Genomic DNA, 27,332 nt, shown 5'->3' on the forward strand with positions numbered 1-27,332 from the left:
TTATATATTATCTCTACACACCCAACAAACTATGAATGAAATCTTGTATTACACTCTTCATTTATAAACATTATTTTATTGATGAACTAACTAACGTAACTTCAACTCACACTATCATGACTCAGCTGACGTATGAGAGATATAAATTTTAAAAATTATAAGGAATACTTCCCCCTACTCTTTTTTTTTTTTGGGGCAACCTTTCATTCAACAAAAGAAGTTTGTAGTTGTAATTCAATACAGATACTATTCATTCAATTGATTGATTTGAACTTGGTCGATCACATATGGGTGATAGTTATAATAACAATAATAATAATAACCATCATTTAAGAACCTTGCATCAAAGTAATAAGAGTGGTTATCAAAGTCAAAGACAAAGATCACTGATTCAAGATGAGACTGTAAAGATCCTTGTGATTGATGATATTCTTTACAAATGTAGATTCAAGCTAACTAAAGGCTCTAGTAAAAAGTATGTTGTATTGATCTATCATCAAACAATCATCATCATCACCTTAATATCCTTTTACTTACTTACTTGCTTTGTTGTTATTGTTTAGACCGCCTATCCAATCTGCATTTGTACAAAGATTGATCAACCAATTAGTAGTTTATCTTTTAAAGACTGATGATTGTTTCAATGCACAAAACCACATTGTTTGTGTTACCAAATGTATGTATGACCAAGCAATAATCTCGGATCATTATGTATGGAACACCAATACTAATAGTTTTGTTATTGTGATACAAAGATGTTCATAGAAGAGCACCAAGTTCATTTGTAGTATCAACCAAAACAGATGATGATTCATTAAAGTGTGCAAACAAATATACATTTGTTATTCATATCGTTGGTATATAACATACATATCACATGGCACGACAATCACTCAAGATTGGAAACAACAATTAAATTTAAATTGGTCCTCACACCCTCTTTGGCTCTTCTCTATCGCTTGCTTGCTTGGCCAGTGCTATTATTATTCCAAGAGTCGTACTTGCTTGACTCCTATCATATAGGAGGATATGAATTGGAACAACAACAACAACAAACTTGCCCACAATTATAACGTACATATAATAAATTTTTGGATGATAAATATATATATACAATTCCAGTTTTCGAAACATAATTAGTATATTGGAAACAATTTCTAATAATAATAAAGAATGGAATGAAGGGAAGACAAAGATAAGATAAGTCAAGTCTCTGATAGATTTTTTGGGGGTCAACGAAAAATGATGAATAATTAACTAATTTATTTAGTTCTTTTGACCGATGATGATACCGTCATAGGTTTGCTTGTACCATTCGATGGCGTCTTGACGGGTGACCTTGTGGGTGTAACCGACCTTGGATTGACCTCTCTTCTTCTTGGCAACACGGTAACCTGGACGGGTGAGGATGACGTAGAAATCCATACCGTAGATACCTGTGGATGGGTCGTACTTGATACCCAAATCAATGTGTTCATCAATACCGAAACCGAATGAACCGGTGGTGGCAAAGTTACGAGCACGGAGTTCGAATTCTCTGACCTTCAAACCCTTTTCGAGGATTTCAGCGGCCTTTTCACCACGGACAGTGACGTGACAGGCGATTTGTTCGTTACGACGAATGTTGAATGAACGAACGGTGTAACGAGCTAAATGAATAGAATAGTAATAGTAAATGTAAACGTTAGTATATTAAATTAAGGTTAAATGTGTAGAAGACTCATGCCCCCCGACCGATGAGTTTAAATCCTTCCACATATCCGATGTACGGCCTGCTTGGCTTGAGTGTGTATGATCCTGTGTGCTTGTCTTTCTCCTGTTGTCTCGTCTGTGCACTCTAACTGAATCGTTGAAAGAGAGGGGGTAGGTAATAGATAGGAGTACACATGTGATAGCGACGGAGGAGAGAAGAGAGGAGAGAAAAAGGAGAAAGACAAGGAGACGGAGATGACACGACGCATGTGCAAGAGCAGAGCAGGCCGACAACGGATATGTGGGAGGTTATGGGGCAGGAGTGCTTCTGTGCGCATATGAATACTAACCCTTGGAGTAGACTGGGGTTTGGCCAGTAAGGGATTCGAGTACCTTAGCAGCACGAACTAATCTATCACCACTCTCACCAACACAAATGTTGAGGACCAACTTGTCAATCTTGAGCTTTCTCATGATGTTGTCCTTCTTGGACTTTGGGGTGGAGGATTCGACCTTGGTAGCGTTCTTGGCGGCAGCAGACATCTATAAGTGTGTATGTATGTATTAGAGTTAGAAGATGTTCACTGTGTCTCTTTTCTCTTTCTCTTTCTTTCATTCTTTCTTTCACTAACCTTTATTCGCTTATTATCACTTGACGTAAAAGTAAGTATTAGATTCGGATTCGCTTATCTTTCGAAGCGAGTGGGCACTGCCATCCCGCCCTCCTCGTTGATTTTTCGATTTTTATTTTTTTGTTATGTTTTTCACTTTCAACCCGTGAAATAAAATGCCCTTCATCAACCCGAACCAACTGCACCCTCTCTTTTCCAACTTGGATGATCATTTCCAAGGATATATTTGTACAAATATTATTATTTATTTTATTTGATTGGTCGATCTTTTTGAAAATAAATAAAGATTTATACTTATAAGATTAAACTTACATATTCAAATGATTGATTGATTGATTAATTGGTTGGTTGGTTTGCAAGAATAATATGTTATTGTGTTAGAAAAAGAAATGAAATCAAGATGGTATTATTATCACTATTTAATATTGATTTTAACTTTACCCAGGTCAAGGAAAGTGAGGTGAAAATTAATTAATTTAAAAATTTGATGAATTACCCATGTTTCCTGCATTCACTCAGTTCTTTGATTATTAGAGATATCTAATTATAAATATATATTTGTTAGATAGATAGATAGATAGACAGAGGTAGACTGTGTAGTACTATATAAGAAAGAAGGAAGCGAGGACAAGATGAGTTTATCTCACTTTCAACAACTTGCTCAACAACAACAACAACAACAGCAACAACATGTACCATTGATAGGAGAGAATGAAGTTGATGATAATGGAGACAGCAGTTCATTGGAATCATCTTATATGCAATTAGAAGCATCATGGTTAATAAAGAAAGAAGTACCTGTCATTTGTAAAAGAGTTAGAAGAATGTTAAATGTAAGTATATAGATACATAAAGATGATTGATTTGATAGATACACATAACTGACACCTTTCATTTATTCATTCATTCATTCATTCTCAGAGATGTTTAGAAATGTTAAAACCAACTACACTAATTGATGAAAATGAAGCTAATAATCAACAACAAGAACAAGATAGAAATAATAATAATAATAATAATGGTAATGGTGGTAACAATTTAAATAGTCAATTTAGAAGAGCAAGTTTAGATTTTAGAGATATGAACTTGTTTCAAGACAACTATCAAGATTTGGATGATTTATTGGAAGAGAATAAGATTGGAACGATGAATATTATGTTTGATACTGCCGAGGGATCAAGAGGTAGTTTGGCAATAGATGGATGGTTGGTTGAATCAAATGACATTCAAGTGAAATTCAACAAACCTGCTACCAAACAAGCCGTTCATACACCTACCTATAAAACTTTAATTAATAAGGCTCATCCATGGAGAATTCAACAAGTATGTTTACGCATATGTCAAAGAGGACAAAAAGGAATATCAACTAATTATTGTTTGTGTTTAGATTCAAAATTCATATAATTATTTAAATTTGATATTGACAGAGTTGGAGAGTATTATTACTTTTACAGAGGGATATGTACCTATGGATACTTATGCATTGATGCGAATCAACCCACATATGCATCCATACAATCATCATAATCATCACGGTTCTTCAGGATCCAGTTTGAATCAATCACTTGGTGGTACAACTACCATTCACAACATTACCATTCAAGTGCCAACAACAACAACCAATGCTACTTCTACTTCTACTACTGGTGGAGATTCATCACCACCACCATCACAATCTACATTGACAGCTCCATCACCGTCATCTCAATTGGGTGTTTCAAAGGAATGGATGCCGTCATGGACAAACAGACACTATACACAAAACTTCCCAGAGTTGTTGTCACTTGTAGAGTCAATCAAGAAAATATCAGAGTGGTTGTCTTTGGCCAAGGACGAAATACTTTTACCAGGCCGTACATTGTTCCCTCACACGCTATTCCAACCAAATGTATTGCAACCACCTCTCCCATTTGAAATCAATGTCGACTTGTCGATTTCCAATTGCGAGTTGGTACTCAGTATCTATGAGTTGCACATTGCATCGACGACTACTAGTCCACCCTACTATCTACAACAACAACAGCAACAACAACAGGGTGTATCACCATCAGCTACCGATTCCAAACGTAAAACTTTGACCAATCCCATTAAAATTGTATCAAATAGTGTACAATCAATTGTAAATAATAATAACAATAGTAATAATAATAATAATAATAATCAACAGAATTCACAAAATACCGGGTCAAACGGAACAACAAATAATAATAATAATAATAATCAACAACAGCAACAACAACAACAACAACAACAACAACAATCACAGTCACAACAACCACAAACTCAATCATCATCATCACAATCTGGAACATCTAGTCCAATCCCAAGAAGCAGTTCACCAGAGAATAGTCATCTTACCGAACCAAGTGGACATCAAGGTATCCAACCATTGTATGTATTAATCATCATGATCATCATCATCGTTTATCAATAGTTGTAACATGTTATATTTATATATGTTTATTAATTAATTTTTATTTCCTTTTACAGTCAAACAACCAAAGGTGGTAGTTTACAAACCATTACAATTATTGATCATACAGAATTCCGTAAACCACTTCCATTGTTATTGGGCACTTTTTCATTGTTGACACGTTCCTATGACAGACTAGCAGATCTGAGTGAAAAGCTATTGGCAGTTTCGAATATTTAAAAATCGATTAGATCAATGGATCTATTGATCGACGGACGTGACTGACCATTGTGGTGGATTGATAAAATCGAAATTAAAATTAAAAATAAATATTACACAATTGTTGTAATATCACCAAAAACTAATAATATATTATCAACATTGATTATTATGATAACCTGGTCAATATTTTATATTTTATAAATTTTATTGTTTATTAAATATATATATAATTTACCTCTTTAAAATCATATTCATGGATGGTAACAAAACAAAATGAAATAAATTAATTAAATATAATTAATTAATTGGATGTGCATATGATATGTAAGAGAGTGTTAAAATAATGTTTGAAATTAATTGACATTATTGGCAAGGAAATGGTAGTGGGGCAATTAGAATAAAACAACAACACCCATCCACAACATCAATTAACTACTTTATTGATTTATTCTAGTTTATTTGAATGTTCCTACAACATATTGGTAGAGAGAATGTGGGGGTGATAACAATATGTCTTTATCTTGGAAAGAATATAAATGGAAGTGTTAATGATCATCGTCAGTTTGAAAAGAGAATGCCAAAAATGACAACAACAATTTAATTCTCGTCCGTCTGTCAATGTGGGTGATTGTAAATTGGAATGGTTTATAATTAAAATTGGGATATGGTAAATCAATCCCAATTCCAACGTGTTTTGTCAAGTGATGATGATGATGTTGACGCGTTGGATTGCATCGAACTAGCATCTTGAACATCATCGATATAATATCGAACGAAAATTGGGGTAGACGAGTGGGTTGGTGAGTAGGAGTGGGGTGGGGAAGTATCAAGAAGCTGGGATTGGTTATAGATTGGACAAATAAATTTGTTACCACCAAGTTATAAAAATTGTATTATACATTCAAAAACATACGAATGGGGGGAGTGTACGAAAGTGTTAAACATTGAGAGAATTTTATGTTTAGCCCTATCACATAGGTGGCTATGATTTGACAAGACACTAGATGATGGATGGATGATGGATGGATGTTGATGACGAGAGTGAGGATGTGCGATAGATAGGTGGATGATGAGGTGGAGTGGATGAAGAAGACAGGAATGAGGATGGGGAGGATTGGGTGGTGTTGGAAAAAATAAGGGACTGGACGACAGACAAGTCTGTTAATATACTATAAAAGTCGATCGTTTGACATTGTTTCAATTTGAATAATTAATAATTTATTATTATTTCAATATTCCACCAGCCTGTCAACTTCTTCTTCTTCTTATTCTTTTGGTTCATCTTCATCTCTTTCAAAAAAAAATAATTATAAATATTAACCGTTTAACCGACGATTTATTTTTATTATTCTCACTCTCTTATTATTATTAAATCAATCAATCAATTAAAATTAAATCTATTACAATCAAAATCAAAATCTTTTAAAACTTAAAAAAAAAAAAAAAATCAAAAATGATTATGAGTAAGTTCACAAACATCATCAAGAATACAATCTAAATCTAAATATTAATTCTTTTTTTTTCTTTGTTTCATTTTTAGAAATTATTTCTAATTTGGGTCTATCTAATCAATCCCAACAAAAATCATTGAATGGAAACTATTTTTCCAGTTCAACTGGCTCAACCATCCAATCAACCAACCAATTGAGTGTAGCACACAATAAACCAGGAATTTTCAATAAACCCAGTTGGGCTGCTTGGTAATCAAATTCTCTAACCTCTTCTTCTTGCTATCATCACAATGGATTGTAAAATTCAACCTATTAATAATACCAACATTCACTCTAATCTATCTCTTTTCTTTTCCCTCCTCTTTACAAATAAATCACCAACCAAACTTTTTCCATATGTATTTTTTTTGGTTACCCTTCTTTACTTGCAATTGAACTTTCTTAATATTCATCAATATATTCTAATGGTTCATCGGATCATAGCTAGTAGCCTATTTTCCCATTTATTATCCTTTTTAAATTAAATTAAAAAAAACGAACGATTGTCGCCAATGTTGATTTTTTAGAACGATCGTTTTTTATTTTATTATTATACCCTTTTTGTACATATATATAAACAATAACAATGGTAAATAGAGAGAAACAACAAGAGATTATTGATTGTAGATTAAACATATCGATATTAATATTCTTCTCTTTTCTAGAAAAAGAATTGTAAAAAGATTAAAGCTAAATTAAGAAATGCTGATTTAGCAAGAGAACGTCAAGCAGATCGTATCATACAAGAGAAAAAGGAAAAGATAGAAAAGAAGAGATCAAAGGAAGCTGAAAAGAAGAAACAACAAGACAGAATGATATTTGATGAAGTTGAAAACGAAGGAAATCAAAGAGGAAGAAAGAGAGTTAGAAGAGCTCCAACTCAAATGGATGAAAAGGATGATTAAATAGATAATAATAATAATCACCCAACGCAACCTATCCTCCTCCATTGACCAACACGAATAAAACACAACATCAACAACAACACCATTTTTGTAAAAAGAACAATCGATTGATATAGATAGAGATCTGCGCAACAAACCAATCTACTCTATTTTGAAAGAGAGAGAGAGAGATGCAATTGCTTTTTATTTATTTACTTAATTTCTATTTATTTATTTATCCAATTCTACCCATGGCTTGGAACTTCTAATAACATCAACTCTATCACCTACACATAATTCACCTTGGTCAGGATCATCGTGAACGAAATGAGTACCGAGAAAGAGACCATTTCCAATCTTACGGTAGGAACCGAGTGTACGCAATGGCTCGTTGTCTCCGTATGGATCGAGAACACCCTTTTCATCGGCGACAGTGGTAAGCTTGCAACGAGCAACACGGTTTACCTTTCTAAAGATCATGCCTCCGACACGGACAATGTCGTACGAGTCTTCTTCGTAGGCGTCGGTGCCGACCAAGAGGAGGTTGGGACGGAAACGTTTGTGTGTGAGATTGGGCTTTTGCTCTTCCTTGTTTTTCTTTCTCGTCTCGGTAATGTGTATGTTGAGATCGTCAATCGATGCCTGTGAGAGCATCATAACTTGAGAGCTGTCGACAAATGCCTGTTGGAATTGGTCGTACTCTTGGTCGGTGACTTGTTGTGGGTTGGCAACATGTTCTTTGTTGTGGTCTTCGACGATCAATTTTTTGGTCCATTGTGTAGAGACACGACGGTGGTATACGCTGGGGGGTGGCACTTGGAGCAATCTTATTCCATCTTTGCCAAGAGCACGTGTAAACCATTCGCCAGCAGTATCACCACAGTCCAATGCCTTGACATCATCTTTCCAGACGGCCGAGTCAATCACCAAACGATTCTCGTCCAACACTGGCACCACCAAATCCTCCATACCTTCCATTCTAACAATCAACTCTGTCTCGTCGGCATTGAATGCTACTCCAATATTTGCCATCTTTGGTGTTGTTCTTTGACTCATAAATCTTCCTTCATGATGTAACATCCATCTTCTATCATTAATAATACCATATTTATCAATGTTTGCTAAAGTAGTGAATTAAAAAAAATAATAAATAAATAGTTAGCATTATGATCATATATATATATCATGTGATTCATATTTTCTAAAAATAACTGCGTACCTCTCTTTACTTCAATACCTTGACATGACTTGACTATATAAATAAAAGAGTTTGTTAGTTACTAATATCTCCCAACCTTTTGTTTAGCTTGTTATCTATATATATTTACTTGGGTAGATGATGATCTTTCCGACACGAATAATGGAATCAGAATTTGATTTCTTTGATGATTGTGGAGCATAATACTTTTTGTAATAATAGAATGCTGATAATGTTGCAATGGCTAGTGGCAGTGCCAACAGCAATGCTGTATTTGATGATTGTACTGAACTCATATTAGTACTAATATCAAATAAATTAATAAATAAATAATTATAAACAATGAACTTGAACTGTGAACAACAGCGCAATTAATTTCGAATGAAAATTGTGTAGAGGTGGGTTTGGAGGTCACACGGAAATCATCCAAAAAGAGATTTTTTTAAAAACATCTTGTGGAACTGCTTCTCTTGATCTTTACGACGATTGGAATGAAACATGTCATATATGGTGAGATTCTAGTTGGTGATTCATCTTTAGAGTCTTGTTAATTACAATTAAATATATATATTGAGTTTATTTCGTTTCACATACCCAAAGCAATTTAAACTCTGGGTATCTCTGATAAAAGATTTAAATAATTTGATACCCAATTGGGATTACATCCATCTTGTTGTTGTTGTTGCTGTTGTTGCTGTTGTTGCTGTTGTTGATTTGTAGATGATGATGATTGTAGATGGAGATTAGTAGTACTACCTGGAAGATGTGATGAAATGGAAAGAGGTGGTGGAGAAAATGGATTATTATTATTAATATTATTATTGGTTTGATTTACATTATTAATGGTTGGTTGTTGATCTATTGGTTTCTGTATGATAGCGTTTAATGTTTCTCTTAGTATTTGTTTGGCTTGTTCTAAACTATTATTCAACTTTTCAATATTAAGTTTCTTTTGATTGCATTGTTCTGTCATGATTGATATTAATGTTTCTCTTGCCTAAAGATATATATTAATTGATCAGTACTAACTAGTTGCTACTAACTATTTAAATAACATACTTGATGAGGTCTATAACTATTTAAAAGATGATGAAAATTGATAAAGAGTAGAGAGATGTCATCAACCTTTGTCTTGTAGGTCGAAGGATTCTCAATCAGCGTTTCGAGTAGTTGTAGATAGTTGAATAGAATTGAACGATTGAGTTTCTTTAGTTCTTTGATTGGTTCGATATCACCAGCAGGATAGAGTTGAGGTGTTTCCTCACCAAGTGGAGGAAGCACATCTGTAGTGGCATAGTTTTGTCCAAATTGTACATAGGTCGATCCTTGTTGAGGAGGTAGTGGAGGAGGTAGTGGAGCAGGTAGTAATGGAGGTGGAGGTAACATCGGGCTTACCGTACCACCAGATCCACCACCAGACATACTTGATTGAGCCACAGGTGGCATAGCAGGTGATGGTACTGCACTATTGTTACTGCTACTGCTACCTCCTGTACCTGTTGTTGCAGCAGTATTGGCATTATAGTGTACATATAGTTTATAGAATGGAGGTGGTGGCGGGAATGCCGATATCGTTGTTATATTCTCTGTCATCTCTCTTCTCTCTTTATTTAATTTAAATAATAATGATCCATTTCATTCTCTCTTGACTTTGATCAAAGTTTTCTCTGAAGTCATTCTTTTGAGAGAGATGAAGTTTCATTTCTTTTGCACTAACTATCACTCTCTCTCTCTCTTTTAAATACATTAGTATCATATTGATATCAATCAATTATACTTACAAGATATAACAAAATGGTAAATAAGTGTATAATAATATATCTATGTTATGTTTGAAGTAATATTAACTTGATTGATTATTATTTAGCATGGAGTATTAAAAGTCAAGACAACAGAAGAGAAAGCAAGAGAGCTTAAAGTTAAAGAACTATTAAAGATTAAAGAGTATAAAGAAGTAGTTTCAAAGTTTCAAGAACATGTATGTTGTTATGTAACATAACTTAGATATATAATGATAATGATAATGATATTAGTCAACTAGTTAACTGACCTTTGTTTCAATTTAGAAATCAGTAGGAGTACTTGATCAAATTGGATTAGATATTTCAAAGACAGTATTGGAATGGAACCCTGAATACTATACTGTTTGGAATTATCGTAGAGATATATTTAATCATTTTGACAATACATTGTATGTTGATATCTTTTGATATTATCAAATTCACAATTACTCATCCGTCTATCTATCTTATTCCATTTAGAGAAAAAGAAAAAGTACAAGAACTTTTAACAAAGGAAATGAAGTTTATCGAGGAATGCATTCAAAGATTTACAAAGAGTTATTGGGTTTGGTTCCATCGTAAATGGGTATCTGTAAGATTGGAAAAATGTGATTGGGCAAGAGAATTAAAGTTGTGTTACAAATTACTTGATTTGGATTTAAGAAATTGTAAGAGATAGAAAGAGAGAGAGAGAGAAAGTTATATACTCCTATAGATATTAATTTAAATTGGTTTTAATATTAGTCCATTGTTGGAGTTATAGAAGATTTGTAGAAGAACGTTCAGGAATGCCAATGGAAAAGGAATTTGGTTATACAACTGAAAAGATTGAACAAAACTTTTCAAACTATTCTGCATGGCATCAAAGATCTTCATTGATTCCACAAATGTATCCACAACCAGAACAATTGTTTGAAAAGTTAAAGGAAGAATTTGAGTGGGTTCGTAATGCTGTATTCACAGAACCAAAGGATCAAAGTTGTTGGATTTATCATAAATGGTTAGTTGGTACAATTAAAAAGTAAGAGTTCTATTAATAATATCCACAGGGTGATAGATAACTATGTTATTAATAATTATTTCCTTTCATCTTTTTTAGGATTCCAAATTGTAATTATAAAGATGTTTTATTAAGTGAAGTTGATGAAATCAATGGTTTGATTGAAATTGAACCAGATTGTAAATGGCCAATCTATACTCTACTCACATTAAAGATGGAACTTGGTGTACAAGATAAATCAGAGTTGCAAGAATTGGTAGACAAATTAAAAACAATTGATCGTGAACGTATCAATTATTATTTATCTTTGGAAAAACAATGGCAATAAACAACATAGATATTTGTTATTATTATTATTATATTAATTTTTTTGTTTATTTACAAAGTAGTTTTTGTTATGCTATAATAATAAATGAAGTTCAATTATTGATTGTGGTGGTTTTTGATTTGTTATTGTTATGATGATGATGATGATTATTAGTGTTGTTTCTATCTATAAATATCCATATGTGGGGTTCTTATCTTGTCATTTGTTGACATAGTCTTGTTGGTTGTTTGATTTGATTTTTAAGGGTTATTACTTAATCGATTTCTATTATTTTGAGAGGGTTTAAATACTTTGAGTTGGTTCTTTTTGTCTCTTTCGCCTCTTTCTCTTTCCTTTTCTCTGTTGTTCTCACGCATGCTGAGCAGTGACTTTTCAGTCTCACGATCACGTTCTCTTTCGCTCTTGTCAACCTCTGGGGACAATGATTCATTCTCTTTGTGTTGTGAACTGCTGCTTGAATTTCCGTTGCTGCCTTCTTGTTTGGAGGTAGATGATGTAGACGAAGAGGTGGTACTTGATTCGTCTTCTGTAGCGGTATCTGATTTGACACGCTTAATGGATCCAGAATCACTATCCTCTTCAAACTTTCTCTTGTTTACTTCTTCTTGAACGGCATCTTGACCAGGTTCGATTTGGTCAGGTCGAGGTGAAGATGGAGGAGAGTTGCCATTTTTTGTTGGTTCCTTATTTTCTTGTTGTTGTTGTTCCTTCTTTTCATCAGCAACAACAGCAGCAGCAGTCTCTTCTTTTTCAACTTGCATCTTATCTTCAGATGGTGAAGTTGTAGTTGAAGTGGCAGTAGTTGTTGAAGAAGATGACGATGAGGAAGATGATTGCTCTTTTTCTTTTTCCTTTTCCTTTTCTTTTTCTTTTTCTTGTACTTGTTCCTTTTCTACTTCTTTTTCAACAGACTGTTTTGATGGTGAAACAATAGATGATGGTGATTCTTCAGAAGAAGAAGTACTAGCTTGTTCAACTTCTTTTTCTGGTTCCTTTTCCTTTTCTTTTTCCTTTTCAGGTTCCTTCTCCTTTTCCTTTTCCTTTTCCTTTTCTTTTTCCTTTTCCTTTTCTTGAACAATAGGAGTATTATTTTCTTTTTCTTGTACAACAACTTGTTTTTCTGATGGTTTTGGTGATTTATCGATTATTTCTCTTTCTCTTTCTCTTTCTTTTTCCTTTTCGACCAAAATAGCAGCTACAGCTCTTTCTCTTTCTAGTGATGCATTGGTTTCTCTTTCTATGCTACTTCTATTGTTTTCTTCTTTTGTAACTGATTTTCTATTATTGTTGTTATTATTATTATTATTTTGATGATGACTTGGAATGATTTCTTCAACATCTTCATTGTGACGAGTTTCAGGGCTTGATGCACTGCTAAGTTCCTTGCCCTTGTTCTTTTCGGTCTTTTTGTCATTGAGAGAGATATTTAATTCGTTGCTAGAAGGAAGGACGGGATTGTCGACCTTGGCATTATTCTTTTCGGCAGTTTCAGCGTGGACGAGGTCGGCCAACTCTGGAAGGCTTGGACCATTGTGCGATGATGGTTGGTTGTTGTTGCTGTTGTTGCTGATGCTGGCGATGCTGTTGTTGTTGCTGCCAATGATGTTGCCCAATGCGCTTGGGTTGCGACGGGCCATACTGTTGTTGTTGTTATTGTTGTTGTTGTTGTGGCCAGACGGTGAGTGTGGTTCGATGGTCATGGGGGCGTTTCTGTCGGGCATAAAGTCGCTGGTTAGACGCTCGCCGCCGTTTGGGCCGTTGGGACCGTTGTTGGGATTGTTTGGGTTGTGGCCCATACCCAGTGGCTCGTTGGGACCGTGGTAGTCAGTGTCGCGTGGACCTTCGACGATACGCTCCTTGTTGGGGTTGGCAATATGTTGCTTGAGCGTGTTGAGACGCGACTGGATGTGCTTGTTTTGTGAGTCGAGCTCGAGGGCACGCTGGTAGGCGTCGAGCGAGTCCGAGTACTGGTGACACGACTCGTAGAGCGTGCCGAGGTCATACCACACCTCTGAGAGGAACGGGTTGATGCGGATGGCTCGCGTGTAGGCGTCGAGTGCATCGCGGTACTGGTTGATCTGGTAGTAGAGCACACCGATCGAGCACCAAAAGGTGGGGTTGCGGCCATCGCGGTAGACGGCCTGTTGGTAGGCGTCGTATGCCTTTTTGTACTTTTGCTGCACCATGTAGCAGCGCCCCAATAAATACCAAGTCTGTGCGTCGGACGAATCGGAATCGATCGACTTCATCAAATAGCCAATGGCAGTGTCCTGGTTGGCAAACGCCGGGTTGTTGTGGTACAACCATCCCATCTGCTGCAACACCTTGGCGTGTGCGGGGTTGTCCTTTAATGCCTTTTCATACGCCTCTCTTGCGTTCATATATTCCTTTTGTAATTCATATACATGTCCAATTTGGAACCATATATCTGCTGTTGTTAATGGTTTTGGTGGCATCTTGATTAAATTATTGAAATACTATAAACAAAGAAAAAAAATCAATAAATATTCTAGTCTCTTTTTGTTTTTTCTTTTTTCTTTTTGTTTACCTCTAAACTTTGATCATATTTTCCTTGATGTTTATATAAAACACCAAGTCTAAAATATATTTCATTACTCTTTTCAAATTTACTATCCATCTTTAGAACGGCTGTGAAAGCTTCTTCGGCGTGATCATAGGATCCATAACGATCGTATAGTATGCCAATGCCATACCATAGATTGGAATCCTTTGGATTGGGAAGGTGATAGAGTGCATGTTGGTAGGCATTGTAGGCCTTTTGAAGTTCCTCCATCATCAAAAAACAGTGACCAAGGGCTCCCCAAACCTCTCCATTCTTTTGATCAATGTTTACGATACGTTGAAAATATTCAGATGCCTTTGGGAATTGCTCCTTGACACGGTAGATGTATGCGGTTTGTGTAAGTGCCTTTATCGAGTATGGGCTGTGCTTTAGTGCATTGTCGTAGGCGTGTAATGCTCGTTCTTGGTCGCCCATCAACTCTGCCACCATACCCATACGCAACCATACCACCTCTGAGTGCTCTCTGAATTTTGGTGAAAATATATCAGTTGCTGGATTATTATTTCCATTATTATTATTATTACTATTATTATTTTGATTATTGTTATTGTTATTTGCCATGGTTTTTCTATGTTTCTATGTGTGTCGTCTTTGTTTAGAAAAAAAGTCCAAATAATAATAATAATAACTCTATCAAATAATAATAATCAATTCAATTGATAGGTTGTTGTTTGATTGTTGTTGTTGTTGTGTTTGATGTAAGATTTATCTGTTGTAATCTACGATTTTAAAATAAATAATAAATAAAAGATTAATATCTATGATGATTTTGAACTTAAAATTTCCAATTTCTCTCTTTTTTTTTTGAAACACAAAATCACAACTACTACTATATTATACTAATAGTTTGAATAGAAATTAAAATATATATCGGTGATGATGATGATGATAATGAATAGTGTTTGTTTTCTTGTAAGAAGAGGATTCTAAATCCCATCCTTTCAAAGAGAGAAGGTGTTTTTTTGGTGTCTGGTAAGAGTAGATAGATAAACAACATAAACAACATAAACAACATAATACAAATAATATCTTTATCTACTCTTTGAAAAGAGGAATTGTTCCATCCGTTCAAAAATCTCGACAATCTTATATCTTTTGGTTTATCTATCCTATCTACCACTCACTACCAACCACACCCACTCACTCCATCTTTAGAGAATAACACTCTTCTCTTTCTCTCTCTTTTGCAGTCGAACCGACATACCGATGCTTTTGCTGCATTGGCCAACATCACTATCTATAATTCTAAAAGACTATCTATCTTTTATCTATCTTATCTATCTTGTCTATCCTACCTCTTTATCTCTAGCTTGCGCTTCGATGATGATGATGATGATGATGATGAATGATGATGATGATGAATGATTCTTCTTCCTTCTTTTCTTGTTATCCTGTCTAAATATTTGTTTGATTGTTGTTGAGTTTTGTTTGTTTGTTTGGTTGGTTGGTTTGAGTTGTTGAGTTTTGTTGTTGGTTTGGTTGGTTGTTTGGGTTATTGAAGATAATAAACAAACAATAAAAAGCAGCAGACTCCTTCCTTCCTTCCTTCCTTCCTTTTTGTGCTGATGATACTGACACTAACACACCACCACCACCACTACCACTACTACTACTACTACTTCTACCACCACCCACAGACAACCACCAACCATCACTACCACTACCACCACCACACGCTTCTATATAAAACACCCCATACCGCACTAAAAACCACACACACACACACATAAGCAACCACTTGTATGCTTGCTGATCACACACATAAGATATGTACATATTTATATTCACACACATCTTGCCTGCTATTGGTATTGTTGTCTCTTTGGTGTGGGCGGTGAGGTGGTAAGTGGTAGTGAGTGGGGGGGATGATTGATGCGATTGCATTATTGGTATTGTCGTCTCCAATCTATCTCCTATCCTGTCTCTCTCTATCTCTCTCTCTCTCTTCTTCTCTTTTATGACCAACAACACCGTGTTGTAGTTGTTGTTGTTGTTTGTTGGAGTTTGCATCCTTCTCTTTTCATTGTGATAATTGACTGAAATGAAATGAATGATTGAATGATTGTATGATTGACTATGCACAAAGACAAATTTAACCTATGTATATTGTATAAATATATATATACACAGGTTACTCCTTGATTGTTTGTTTGTTTGTTTCTCCTACCTTTCCAACTTGTTTGTTATTCGTGTTGCTCTTGACTCCAACTATAGTATGATCTATCTATCTATCTTGTTGTTGATATATATAACCTATAAGATCTGCTGACTGTTGTTGACTAATTGTTGACTAAAAAGATCGATCGCTATCTTGTTAATATCTATATCTTATCTATATGTATGTATGTATATATATATTGAATATTGAGATCTATGTATGAACGCGACGGGAGGGTGTTCAATACTAGCGAGAAGGGATAGTGATGGGAATAAAACAACTATTTGTTACAGATATCGCAGCGCAAATGAAAAAGACGCTAAACCACCTCTGTCTGTGTGAACAACCCAACTTGAATAAATATAAAAAAAAAAAAGGGAGATTTTTATAAGGGCAGCGACCTCAACCCTCACACTTTAAATAGGCAAACACGCGGTTTTGCAAAGAAAGAATAAAAAAAAAGTTGGATGGATTCCTTTGACTTTTTGTCTGGGTGCGATGAGGTGGGATGGATCATCACATAAGGTAAAGGTAATCGGTGTCGCGTATATCGCAACACCAACAACAACAACAACAACTAGTTGCATACATACTGTACTGTACTGTTCTGAATCAGGTATATACCAAGATTGATGATATCTAGATTAGATAGATAGAACTATACTATTACTATTATACTATAATACTGATACGACTATTATTTGATATATTTAACTATTCTGTGACCTGATGATAACAATAACAACAACAGCAACAAACAACTAATAATAAATGAATCATATGTATGTGATGTGATGGTGTGGTCGATAGTGATTGTTGTTGCTGTTGTGGGTGACGATATTGACAATTGTGGTCTTGGGGGTGATGGTGACCCACCACTTAGAATAATGATGATGATGGTGATGGTGATGGATCGATTGATTGATTGTTTGATTGATTGATGATTGTTCATTTACCTTTTTGATTCCTATCTATTCTCACAATGAGAGTTGTTGTTGTTGTTGTTGTTGGTGTGATACTGTGTTACGTTGGTTTGTTTGTATGTGTATTTCTCCTTGTTATACTTCTCTTCACTTCTGTGCAGTGGTGATAAATCTGATTTTAGTACCAATTGTTGCCTTTTAATATTAATACTAATAAAATGAGAGAGAATGAAAATACCAATATGACTATAATTACTACTACCTCGCAATCAAAGAGAGAAATATAATATAATATAATAATATAATATAATATTAGTTTGCCCAGCTAAAAGAGTTGTTGAAGGAACAAACAGACAGACAGGGGGAGGGAGGGGCTGGCTAATGGGATCAATAATAATAATAGGTGAATGGATGGAACCATCCATTAAACGTATCTGTCACCGAAACACCCCCTTTTGGCCTGATTGGTTGGATTTACCCAAAAGCAACCACACGCGGAACAGCCCCCATTTTGTGACCGTTACGGTCCTCAGTATGTAAAAAATCTGCGATCATCAAAACAAACAAAGATAGATTCTGTTATTTTAAAAATATTGCAGGATCACATTTATATTACCATTTTAAATATTTGATCGATCTTTGAGTTTTTGATCTCTTTAAATGATTTATTTATTTGTTTTTTGATTGATTGATTGATTATTTGATGTGTTAATGATTGATATGTTAAATGGCAAAGATTACCTTTTCTTCTTCTCCTTCTTCTCTGTGCTTTTTGTTTGATTTCTTTTTCTTTTGTTTTTTTTGTTCTTTTTGTTCTTGTTCTTGTTTTTTATCCCAATCTCTAAAAAGGTAATAACTTGGGTCACCAACATAAGGTGAACTGTCTTGTCCTTTGGATAGATTTAATGGAATACCAGATTGAAATTGATGATTGAGAGAGATGGCACATAAAATAAAATTGAATACCTTTTTATGAGCCAATTCAACATCTTTACCAGAGGCATTATATCCGTTAACAATTGCACCATACTCTTTGAAATGATTCATAATATTTTCAACTTTGCTACATAGAGATTGAATCCATCCATTACAAGTTTCCTGTGCCGATATTAAATTATTTTGTCCATGTAGAAGGGTATGCATACCAAGTATATATTCATTGGTTTGGTATCCCTTTTGTACACCTACAACACCTTGATTTGGGCGATCCATAGTAGGTTTAAATATACCACTAACTCTAGAGATTGAACTATCATTTTCTGATCCTTTGTATGGACCACTACACCATAAAACCTCGCATGTCCCAAGAGATACACCAATCTCATACTTTAAACCATAGACCTGTGTTTCTGGATCATAGTATTCGGATTTCTTTGTTTCCAGTGGACATGTAATGGTTTGTACTGCCAAACATAAATATTGGTACTTTGGATTGAGTGGGTCTATTGGTTTTGAGAAATCTTGTTTCAAGTCTAAAATTAAACTTATCGAATTTAAAGGATCATTTGGTATTCATAAAGAGGTGGCTCTTTACATGCACAAAATAGTTGGTGGTCCCCAAGATGTCGTAATTTATGCACTTGATTATCTGTTACATTATTCAACTCAGAAGCTTAGAAGTGAAAAGTTTAATATTAGACTTGAAGCATTGGAACACATTGATTGAAAGAATCGGTGTACCATTCAAATGATGATGATTATGCTTCTTACTTGTCGGATAACACATCGATACACATTGTGAATGTTTGCTAGAGCTTGTTTGAGGAAGTAAGTTTGAATATATCTCTTGGTCGATAACTTGTTGTTGATGTTCGCTGCCTTCCTATCTTTTTAAGATCATATCTTAGATCTCTGCTTGTTTCATTGATTCTACTCGAACTTGAAGAAGTTTGTTTCTTTCGAAAGACAAGAAGACAGAGATAAAAGAGAGAGACAATGTCTTCTTTTGGAACAATAACACCCGATCTACATCATTTTATATTGAGATCTCACAATCTTATTTTATTAGAACAAATTGTTTTGGGGTAGGCACGATATGGTTGTTATTTATTTTACAATAAGTTTTGTTACAAAGAAAAAAAAGTATTTTACACTATCTATCTAGCTAGATAGTTTGTTAAAATACTTGAGCGGCACCACGAGGTTCTTTTTGCAACGAGATTGAATAAAGATCTTTTTCGGGAGGTGGATTCAATTCTCGGATAAAAGTTTGGATGATTGGTACAATGTTGAGGTTGTAGTCACTCCATTGATAGGTTTGCACCTCTGAGATGACCTTGTACATCAATGTGTACTTTGAAAAATTGATGAGACTGTGTTCGGGGAGAATGTTTGGATTGCCCTCTTCGATAAACGTCAGATCCTGTAGATAGACACCGACAAATGGGATGCATGGTGGATCAGTGTTGTGGAGAATACCTCTGTAGCTCTTGTACGAACCTTCACAACTCATCTCCTTTTCCAGACCCTCCAATGTTTCCGTATATCTTTTAGATACCAATGCACGTGTAAACTTTAATCTCAACAATGCAGAGTTATTTAATCCACCAAGGAAACTCATCAATGTATTATAATTTTTTAATTCTCTTAGTTTCTAAAAACAAAAATAAACAAAATAAATTAATACTTGTATTTCTTTCTTTTTCTTTTTACTTGTTTTTTTTTGATTACATACTTCAGCAATTCTAATTACTCTTTCCATTCTTTTGGCTCTAGTTTTGACTCTGTCAGGTTCGAGGATTAATTTTACAACCCAGTGACCAATCTCGTTGAAACGGTTGACAAGTTTCAAAATGTTGGGTGATTTACGCTGGGCAATGGATGGCTTGTTCCAAGCTTGGTTGAGGAATTCGGTTGGTTTGATGGCACTGTAGAGCATAAAGTCGTAGAGAGTGATTTGACGGGCAATCTCTTCATCGTCAAAATCAAAGATGGAGCGTGGGTTTTTCATTCCCTTCATTCTTGATTCCGGTGCTTTACGAGGTGACGATGGTTGAATGGTAAGTGAAACTGAAAGTGGTGATGAAGTAGACACTGATGATCCTCCACTACCTCCACTACTACTACTACTACCTCCACTACTGTAGGCAGACCCAGACAAAGAAAGTGGAGAGTTGGAATTAGAAGAGAATTCTCTTGATCTCGATTTCTTTTGTTGTTTCTGTTGTTGTTGTTGTTTTTGTTGTTGTAGTAGGTATTCGTTGGGGTTTAAGAGTATTTGGTTCTTGGGTACTGTGAGTGTCCCGTTGCTACGTGTTCGAGAGAGCTCGGTTTTGAGCCCGCACGTTCTCTTTAGGATACAGGCACGGATCAAGTTACCGAGGTTGGGGAACGCCTGCATGAGATGGGTGTCGACAAACTCGACCATCATCTTGTTGGACACGAATCCAAAGTCTTCGTAGTGATGCTCGACCCAGTACTTGATGACGTTGGCCACACGCAGCTGGATCGATGCCTTTTCCTTTTCGTCGATATTGGCAGTCTCGGGCACCTTGAATCGCTCAAACAGCTTGGCAAGCAGTACTGTCGATGTAGTGTACGACGAGTAGGTCATCAACAACGTCTTCATAAACATGAGATCGTGTGTTGTCTCGGACGTCAACCGAATGATCAGTTTGTTGAGTGTACCAGCTTCGACCGACTGTGGATGATCCGATGGCACAATTTTACTATATACAATATTTTGTGGCGAGTCTGGTAATTCCTCCCAAATATTAACATTATTGGTTTCATCCAATTGTTCTAAATTTATCACTTCTTGTTGACCATGTTGATTATTATTTGGATGACCACTATTATTTGGATTATTATTATTATTATTATTTACTTGCTCTGCTACCTCTACTTCTTCATCTTCTTCATCTACTTCTTCTTCTTCTTCCTTGCTATCTGATGATCCACCATCAACTTGTTCTAGAGTTGAATCAGCAGCAGTTTCACCATTGGCGAGTTGACTTTTGTTGTTTCCTTGTTTTTGACTATTCAATTCAATGATTACACGATCATTTGGTTGTACACCAACTTGTTTTAAAGATTTACGGAAATCTAGATTGATTTCAGCTTCACCCAATCTCTTTAATGTGAAACCACGTTTTCTTCCACCACCAGGTGGCAACAATCCCAAGTTTGATGACAATCTCTTGCAAACATCTTCAATCGGGTCATTGAAATCAACATAAAACAAGTTTTGTTGACCTTCCTTATCAAATACTAATAATCTATTTGGTATTTCTTTAAATTCAAGTTCCTAAAAAAAAGAAAAATAAAAAATGGTTAATATTTGATTCATTTGGTTGATTGATTCATTTTTTGTTTCACATACAGTAAAATCATATGACCAAAGATAACGACTACTTTCAAGGATATGTCCATTATCTCTTGAAGCCAAACAAAATCCACTTGTATATTCCATATGTTCATTATGAGCAATCATTTCAAATGCAGTTGAAACTGTTACAAATTGATCAAATTTAAATGTAAACTTTCTATCACTAGACTTTACATAAATATTATATTTTCTACATCTTTCTTTAAATTCAATTATTGTCTAAAATAAATAAATGGAATGGTTAATATTAATCATTATATTATACGAATATATTGTTCAAACATACTAAACTTTTAAGACGATAATTTTCAAGTGTACTATCTTCATCCATCCAAAAACCTTCATCTTCATCTTCAGATGGGGTTAGATAGAATCCACATTTGTTGAGACTGTCTAGGAGACCTGTACGGAGACCAGTCAATTTGATGGCTTTGGAGATAGTGGTAGTTGGATCAAAACGGAGAATAAGATGGTTATAGTTGAATCGAGCAGATGAGAGACTGATAAGGATTTTGAGTTGAAGAGTCTTTTGTGAAATGATGTCAGTGTCGGTTTGAGCAGACAAGTTACGGAATACCAATTGTGACTGTGGTGGAATATGGTAGTTTGAAAAGAGATCTTCTTCATCTAAAAGGGTCTCTTGGTTGGCGGTATCAACTAAAAAGATACCATACTGAGAGATATCTACAGATGTATGGAATTTGAGATATAGTTTACGAATGATTGAACGTACCGAGGTGAATTGAGTCAATTTAAGTGTAGCTTGAGCAGGCAAGACACCTTGACTAAACCCAGGAATATGGATTTTTACAAAATTGATGTTGAGTTGAACCACTAGTAAATGTAAACGATCACCATTCTTTAATCCCAATTCAAGAATAGTTCTTTCTTTATGTAATGGTACTTCTAAATTTGATGATTTAAATAATGCAAATGATTGATGCTGATCTCCAAAATCAGCATTACCACCATTATTATTATTATTACTATTACTATTATTATTACCACTATTGTCAGTTTCCCATTCATCATTTGATGTTTGTCTAGCAGCTTGTAAACCTCTATGATGCATTAGATTTGGGATAACCAAACTTAACACTTCTTCAATCGTTGAACAACTTGAAAATTTGAATAGTTTTTCGACAAACGATGAAATATTCTCATTTTGTTGTTGTTGTTGTTTGCCAGACGGATAACTAACAAACAATAATGTTTCGGCTGGTATGGATTTGGATTCATGGTATACTCTTGGTGTAAGTGATGCGTTTTGTCGAATCATCTCTTCTAGTCTAGAGACAGACTCTGGAGTCAAGTCACCACCACTACTACTACCACAACTATTACTTGAATCTTGACCTGATACACCATTTCCATTATTGACACTATTAAAATCAACTTTACTTAAATCCAATGATGGCATTCTATTAAACATTGTAGTTTTTGGTTTGTATGGTGAATCATTATTATTACTATTATTAAGATGATTACTATTATTATTGTTATTAAGATGATTATTTGATTGTGGTGGTGTTGAATCTGACAATACTATACTACTAGTTGTAGAAGTATTGGGTTTTAAAACTTGAGGTGAATTATTTACAGATGATTGATTATTTTGATTATTATTATTATTATGTTTGATTTCCTTTTCCTTTTCTTTTTCTTTTTCTTTATCTTTTAATCCCTTTTTGAAAAGTTTTACAGTGATTGATTTTCTATTTGATTTTTTGGCAGATGCATTATTGTTGCTGTTGTTGGTGTTTTGACCACCAAGAGGTGACACTGCAATAGGAGATGAGGATGGTGAGGAAATCGGTGTGACATTATTAGAAGAGTTTGGCGTAGAAACTCCGTTTGGCGTAGATGAGGATAAACTCGTTGATGATGATGGGGTAAAGGACTTGGGGGATGATCCCAAGTTGGGAGTCGATAGAGATTGTTGGGTTTGTTGGAGTTGTTGGAGTTGCTTGTTTCGGACTTGTGGAGACATGGTCGATGGCGAAGACCAAGATGTTGGCGTTGGAGGTGGTCTACTTGGTGGACTCATTGTTAAATCTCTACCATTTAATAAAGGTGATGATGGAGCTGAAATTGATGAATTATTATTATTTTGATGATGATTATTATTATTATTTCCAGAATTATTATTGTTGGAAACTATATTTTGATTTAAATTATTATTATTAATATTGTTGTGATGATGATGATCGAAAGCAGCAGCTGGTGTACTTTGAGGTGAAGAAGAAGGGGAAGAGGAAGGAGATGAGGACGATTGTTGTTGAGTTTTCTGTTTGTTGTAGAATGGTGATTGGTGTGGTGAGTATAAGGGTGAGGATGCATGATGTTGTTGCTGTATCATCAATGATTTATTCAGTTGCTTCTTGAGCTCCTCTAGTTTGGATTGGGATGATCTTAGAGGATTAACTCCTTCCACCTGTTCATCCTCCTCCTCCTTTTCCTTTTCCACTACATTGTCTTTTCCATTAGCTGCTCCAGTGTGACCACTTCCACCACCCTTATTGGAAATATTGATATTGATATTGATGTTCCCACTGTTTTTATTGTTATTGTTGTATGGCGATGTTATGGTGTTGTTGTTATTATTATTGCCGTTGCTGTTGCTGCTATTGTTACTGTTATAATGCTGTTGCACACCTACCATTTTGGTGGTTGTGGTGGTGGTAGTTTTGGAAGAAGTGGATTCACCCTCCTCCTCATAATGATCTTCCATCAAAGCAGGTATCATCGATTGATTGGACTGTTTCTGGATATATATAAAATATTGAATATATAAATATATCTATATATGTAGTACTATATAAAATTTAAATTATAATTATTAAATTATTATAATAATACAATGTCGTTATGTTGATTGATTGATTGATTGATTGTTATGGATGATGTCGTTTCTATTAACGAAAAAGGGAGAGAATGGAAATCAATTAATTGATTGATTCACTACTTGAGGTTTGGTTTGGTTTGTTTTGGTTTGTTTCACCCACGGGTTAGGGTTGGGAGAGGTAAGGTATATTATGATAGAAGAATCTATATTTATAAAATAAATTGAAAAGTGTAAGTTTAATCACATGATATCATGCCAATATATAGTAATAACGACGACGACGATATAAACATATATATATATATGTGTTTGATTGATTGATTGATTGATTGTTTGGTGGTTTGGGTGGTTTGGGTGACTATAGATTTTGCAAAGCATCATATGATAGAGCAAGCAGTCTACTGCGCTTGCACTACACTACACTCTCCTCCCACAAAACACTCACACTCACACCCACTCCCATTCAATGTTTCACACGCACACACGCTGTTAATTATCACGAATTATTCCGTATGAATGTCTTCTAGCACAGATTTCAAACGGTCCCTACCCTTGTTTGGTATGTTTATATCTATGCTTTGTTGTTATTTCTTGTATAACTTGTTTGTTTGTTATTAATATTATTATTATAATAATAAATGTTTTGTTGTGTTGTGTGATTGCTAATTATTACTATGTTGTTATTCTCTCTCTCTCTCTCTCTGTCTTTCTCATAATACACTCCTACTCTTTAGTAGTAGTAGTAGTAGTAGGAGGGTTGTTGTTGTTGTTATTATTGCAATCAATAACTGTTAATTCCATTAATCAAACTTGTCTTGATGCAGCTGCTAACTTGACTAATCTGGCTTGAAGCTAAAGCTAGCAAGCACTAACTTTATCTTTAAAGAAGAAGAAGAAAGAGCTCTTTCTTTGTGAGGTAGGTGGTAGGTGTAGTGACGGCATGTGATTGTGTGTGTGATTGAGGCAAAAACATTACCTTTCAACAAAGAGATATACAATAAAACGATGCAATGCGACTAATAATACTAATACTAATAATAATAATAATAATAATAAATATACATGTACTAATGATAAAAGGTGATTTAAATATTTATCTATCGATAGAAGAGTGGGACCCTATCTTGTTGTTGTTGTTGTTGTTGTTGTTTGTGTGAAAAAGAGAGAATGAAGAATGTGAGAAGGGTTTGGGCTTCTTCCTCCTTTTGATGATGATGAGTAGTAGTCTGTCGTCCTACTTGTCAAGTAGCGTTCGTATTCTCTTCTATTGATGTTGTTGTTTAAAGAGGGAGAGAAGGAGGGAGGGAGGGAGGGAGTTGGCTTGGTTTTGTTTGGTGAGTGCCCTCGACAACCATAACACTCTGTTTTTAGCGTCTTTCCAATCTCGAAAACGATCTCTTAAAAATCGTATATACGATTTTCTAAAATACCACCAACCACAATAAAGTAGAGTAGAGTAGTGTAGAGTAGTTGATTGTTTGTTTGTAATATTACATACTAGTAGGATTTATATTATATGATACCGAATAGATAGATGGTTTTTTAGAACCTTAACTAATGAAAAGGTAAAACAACAAACAATGATGATAATATAATGGTTTGGGGATGGTTGAACCGAAATTTGATTGATTGATTGATTGATTGATTGGTTGGAATGGAAAGGTGGAATTGGCGCCGATAAGATATCTTCCCTATACCGATCCACTGTTACCTATATTTGTAATCATAGTTGTGTGGTGGTTGGTTGGGTAGAGTGAGTGTAACTATAGTATGATAGATATACACATATGATGATGATACTATTAAAAACAGATCCCCAACTCAACTCTTTTAAAAGTGAACAAACAAGCAAGTGGTGATGATGATCATGTTATCTATGGTGGTTCATATGATATATATATATATATAATGAACTAACTGATATTATTAACCTCACACCATTCCGTGGTGATGATGGTGATTATTTTTAGTTTTAGGCAAGATCGATCAGTCCACCCACACTCACACCATCCATCTTGGATTGATCCATTCGTCCATCCATCTATTCTACAATTATTGTTGTATTTTTGAGTCTATATTGTTTGTTTACCTGTTGATAGTGATGTTGCGTGTATTCTTTTCTTTCTATAGCTATAGGTTGTTATGTATGTTTTGAGTTCTTATTTCTTTCTATCTCTATCCTATCTCTGTTTCTCTCTCTCTCTTTTATTTAAATATATATATAGATAACTTCTAGAATAACTAATAAAAAAAAGATTCAAAGGGGCAAGGGGGATCGATCTGTTTTCGCCTTTTTGTTCCTCCCTTCAACTTCAAAAATATCTGTTGTTTGATCAACAGCTTTAAGTGAAAGGATCGATTTGATCCCCTGCCCTAAAATAAGCTCGAGGGCTTCATTTCGAAGGTTTTTTTTTTTTTTATGAACATCACCTCCAGAAACTCACTTTGCAAATACAACCGTTATTCATCAATACTACTTTTGATATCCATCCAAACCAATGAATTACTACTGTTCAGATGAATCAAAAGTGGTGAAGGGAGTCGATTTTTGACAAAGGGGCAAGAACCATCAAATCAGCCCATTGCCTTGGTGGTTGTTTATTTGTTGTGAAGAGGACTCATTTTAAATCAGAGTCGACAATGGAAAGAGGGTGTTATTATTTTGATTTGGTTGTTTGGTTTTAAATAGATATTGTATTTATACCAAAACAAGGGTGTGAAAGGGTTAAAGTTTTAATCGTCTTGCAAACAGTTGTTGTCATTGCGCAATGTTAAATATTTTTGTTGGAAGGTAAAAATGAAAGATTAAAGAGTTGGTTGTAAGGGTGTGATCACAATTATATCTTCAAATGTAA

General features: G+C 34.8%; 10 protein-coding genes across 10 annotated transcripts; 4 read left to right on the forward strand and 6 right to left on the reverse strand.

Moving 5' to 3' along the window:
* Window positions 1-287: 287 nt before the first annotated feature.
* DFA_00228 (uncharacterized protein) lies at window positions 288-1,073 on the forward strand (the record flags this gene model as incomplete). Its single annotated transcript, XM_004357887.1, has 4 exons — window positions 288-475; window positions 564-676; window positions 756-857; window positions 994-1,073. 4 exons carry the CDS (start codon window positions 288-290, stop codon window positions 1,071-1,073), a joined length of 483 nt encoding a protein of 160 aa, XP_004357944.1.
* Window positions 1,074-1,266: 193 nt separating this feature from the next.
* Window positions 1,267-2,235, reverse strand: rpl11 (S60 ribosomal protein L11; the record flags this gene model as incomplete). The annotated part of the gene is made up of 2 exons (XM_004357888.1): window positions 1,267-1,649; window positions 2,043-2,235. The coding sequence occupies 2 exons, from the start codon at window positions 2,233-2,235 to the stop codon at window positions 1,267-1,269; spliced, it is 576 nt and encodes a 191-aa protein (XP_004357945.1).
* A 721-nt stretch (window positions 2,236-2,956) lies between these two features.
* DFA_00230 (uncharacterized protein) lies at window positions 2,957-4,977 on the forward strand (the record flags this gene model as incomplete). The annotated part of the gene is made up of 4 exons (XM_004357889.1): window positions 2,957-3,157; window positions 3,246-3,647; window positions 3,712-4,715; window positions 4,815-4,977. The coding sequence occupies 4 exons, from the start codon at window positions 2,957-2,959 to the stop codon at window positions 4,975-4,977; spliced, it is 1,770 nt and encodes a 589-aa protein (XP_004357946.1).
* A 2,058-nt stretch (window positions 4,978-7,035) lies between these two features.
* On the forward strand, window positions 7,036-7,354 carry DFA_00231 (uncharacterized protein; the record flags this gene model as incomplete). Its single annotated transcript, XM_004357890.1, has 2 exons — window positions 7,036-7,038; window positions 7,115-7,354. 2 exons carry the CDS (start codon window positions 7,036-7,038, stop codon window positions 7,352-7,354), a joined length of 243 nt encoding a protein of 80 aa, XP_004357947.1.
* Window positions 7,355-7,564: 210 nt separating this feature from the next.
* Window positions 7,565-8,827, reverse strand: DFA_00232 (molybdenum cofactor sulfurase domain-containing protein; the record flags this gene model as incomplete). The annotated part of the gene is made up of 3 exons (XM_004357891.1): window positions 7,565-8,454; window positions 8,553-8,585; window positions 8,662-8,827. 3 exons carry the CDS (start codon window positions 8,825-8,827, stop codon window positions 7,565-7,567), a joined length of 1,089 nt encoding a protein of 362 aa, XP_004357948.1.
* Window positions 8,828-9,135: 308 nt separating this feature from the next.
* Window positions 9,136-10,233, reverse strand: med7 (putative mediator complex subunit 7; the record flags this gene model as incomplete). The annotated part of the gene is made up of 3 exons (XM_004357892.1): window positions 9,136-9,528; window positions 9,591-10,135; window positions 10,182-10,233. The coding sequence occupies 3 exons, from the start codon at window positions 10,231-10,233 to the stop codon at window positions 9,136-9,138; spliced, it is 990 nt and encodes a 329-aa protein (XP_004357949.1).
* A 92-nt stretch (window positions 10,234-10,325) lies between these two features.
* Window positions 10,326-11,640, forward strand: rabggta (protein geranylgeranyltransferase type II; the record flags this gene model as incomplete). Its single annotated transcript, XM_004357893.1, has 6 exons — window positions 10,326-10,328; window positions 10,399-10,509; window positions 10,598-10,722; window positions 10,793-10,980; window positions 11,057-11,333; window positions 11,412-11,640. 6 exons carry the CDS (start codon window positions 10,326-10,328, stop codon window positions 11,638-11,640), a joined length of 933 nt encoding a protein of 310 aa, XP_004357950.1.
* A 91-nt stretch (window positions 11,641-11,731) lies between these two features.
* trfA (uncharacterized protein) lies at window positions 11,732-14,785 on the reverse strand (the record flags this gene model as incomplete). Its single annotated transcript, XM_004357894.1, has 4 exons — window positions 11,732-11,805; window positions 11,894-13,278; window positions 14,005-14,117; window positions 14,189-14,785. 4 exons carry the CDS (start codon window positions 14,783-14,785, stop codon window positions 11,732-11,734), a joined length of 2,169 nt encoding a protein of 722 aa, XP_004357951.1.
* Window positions 14,786-14,876: 91 nt separating this feature from the next.
* On the reverse strand, window positions 14,877-16,000 carry DFA_00236 (uncharacterized protein; the record flags this gene model as incomplete). The annotated part of the gene is made up of 3 exons (XM_004357895.1): window positions 14,877-14,943; window positions 15,520-15,619; window positions 15,739-16,000. 3 exons carry the CDS (start codon window positions 15,998-16,000, stop codon window positions 14,877-14,879), a joined length of 429 nt encoding a protein of 142 aa, XP_004357952.1.
* Window positions 16,001-16,179: 179 nt separating this feature from the next.
* gefK (Ras guanine nucleotide exchange factor) lies at window positions 16,180-27,239 on the reverse strand (the record flags this gene model as incomplete). Its single annotated transcript, XM_004357896.1, has 14 exons — window positions 16,180-16,260; window positions 16,976-17,021; window positions 17,447-17,515; window positions 17,922-17,959; window positions 18,047-18,777; window positions 19,016-19,127; window positions 19,431-19,898; window positions 19,980-20,795; window positions 20,982-21,551; window positions 21,627-21,851; window positions 21,919-24,396; window positions 25,474-25,508; window positions 25,976-26,026; window positions 27,182-27,239. 14 exons carry the CDS (start codon window positions 27,237-27,239, stop codon window positions 16,180-16,182), a joined length of 5,778 nt encoding a protein of 1,925 aa, XP_004357953.1.
* Between the last annotated feature and the right edge of the window lie 93 nt (window positions 27,240-27,332).

This window comes from Cavenderia fasciculata (assembly GCF_000203815.1).
Source record: "Cavenderia fasciculata unplaced genomic scaffold Scf_Dfasci-F-a-11f03.f1-5, whole genome shotgun sequence".
NCBI classification, from domain to species: Eukaryota; Evosea; class Eumycetozoa; order Acytosteliales; family Cavenderiaceae; genus Cavenderia; species Cavenderia fasciculata.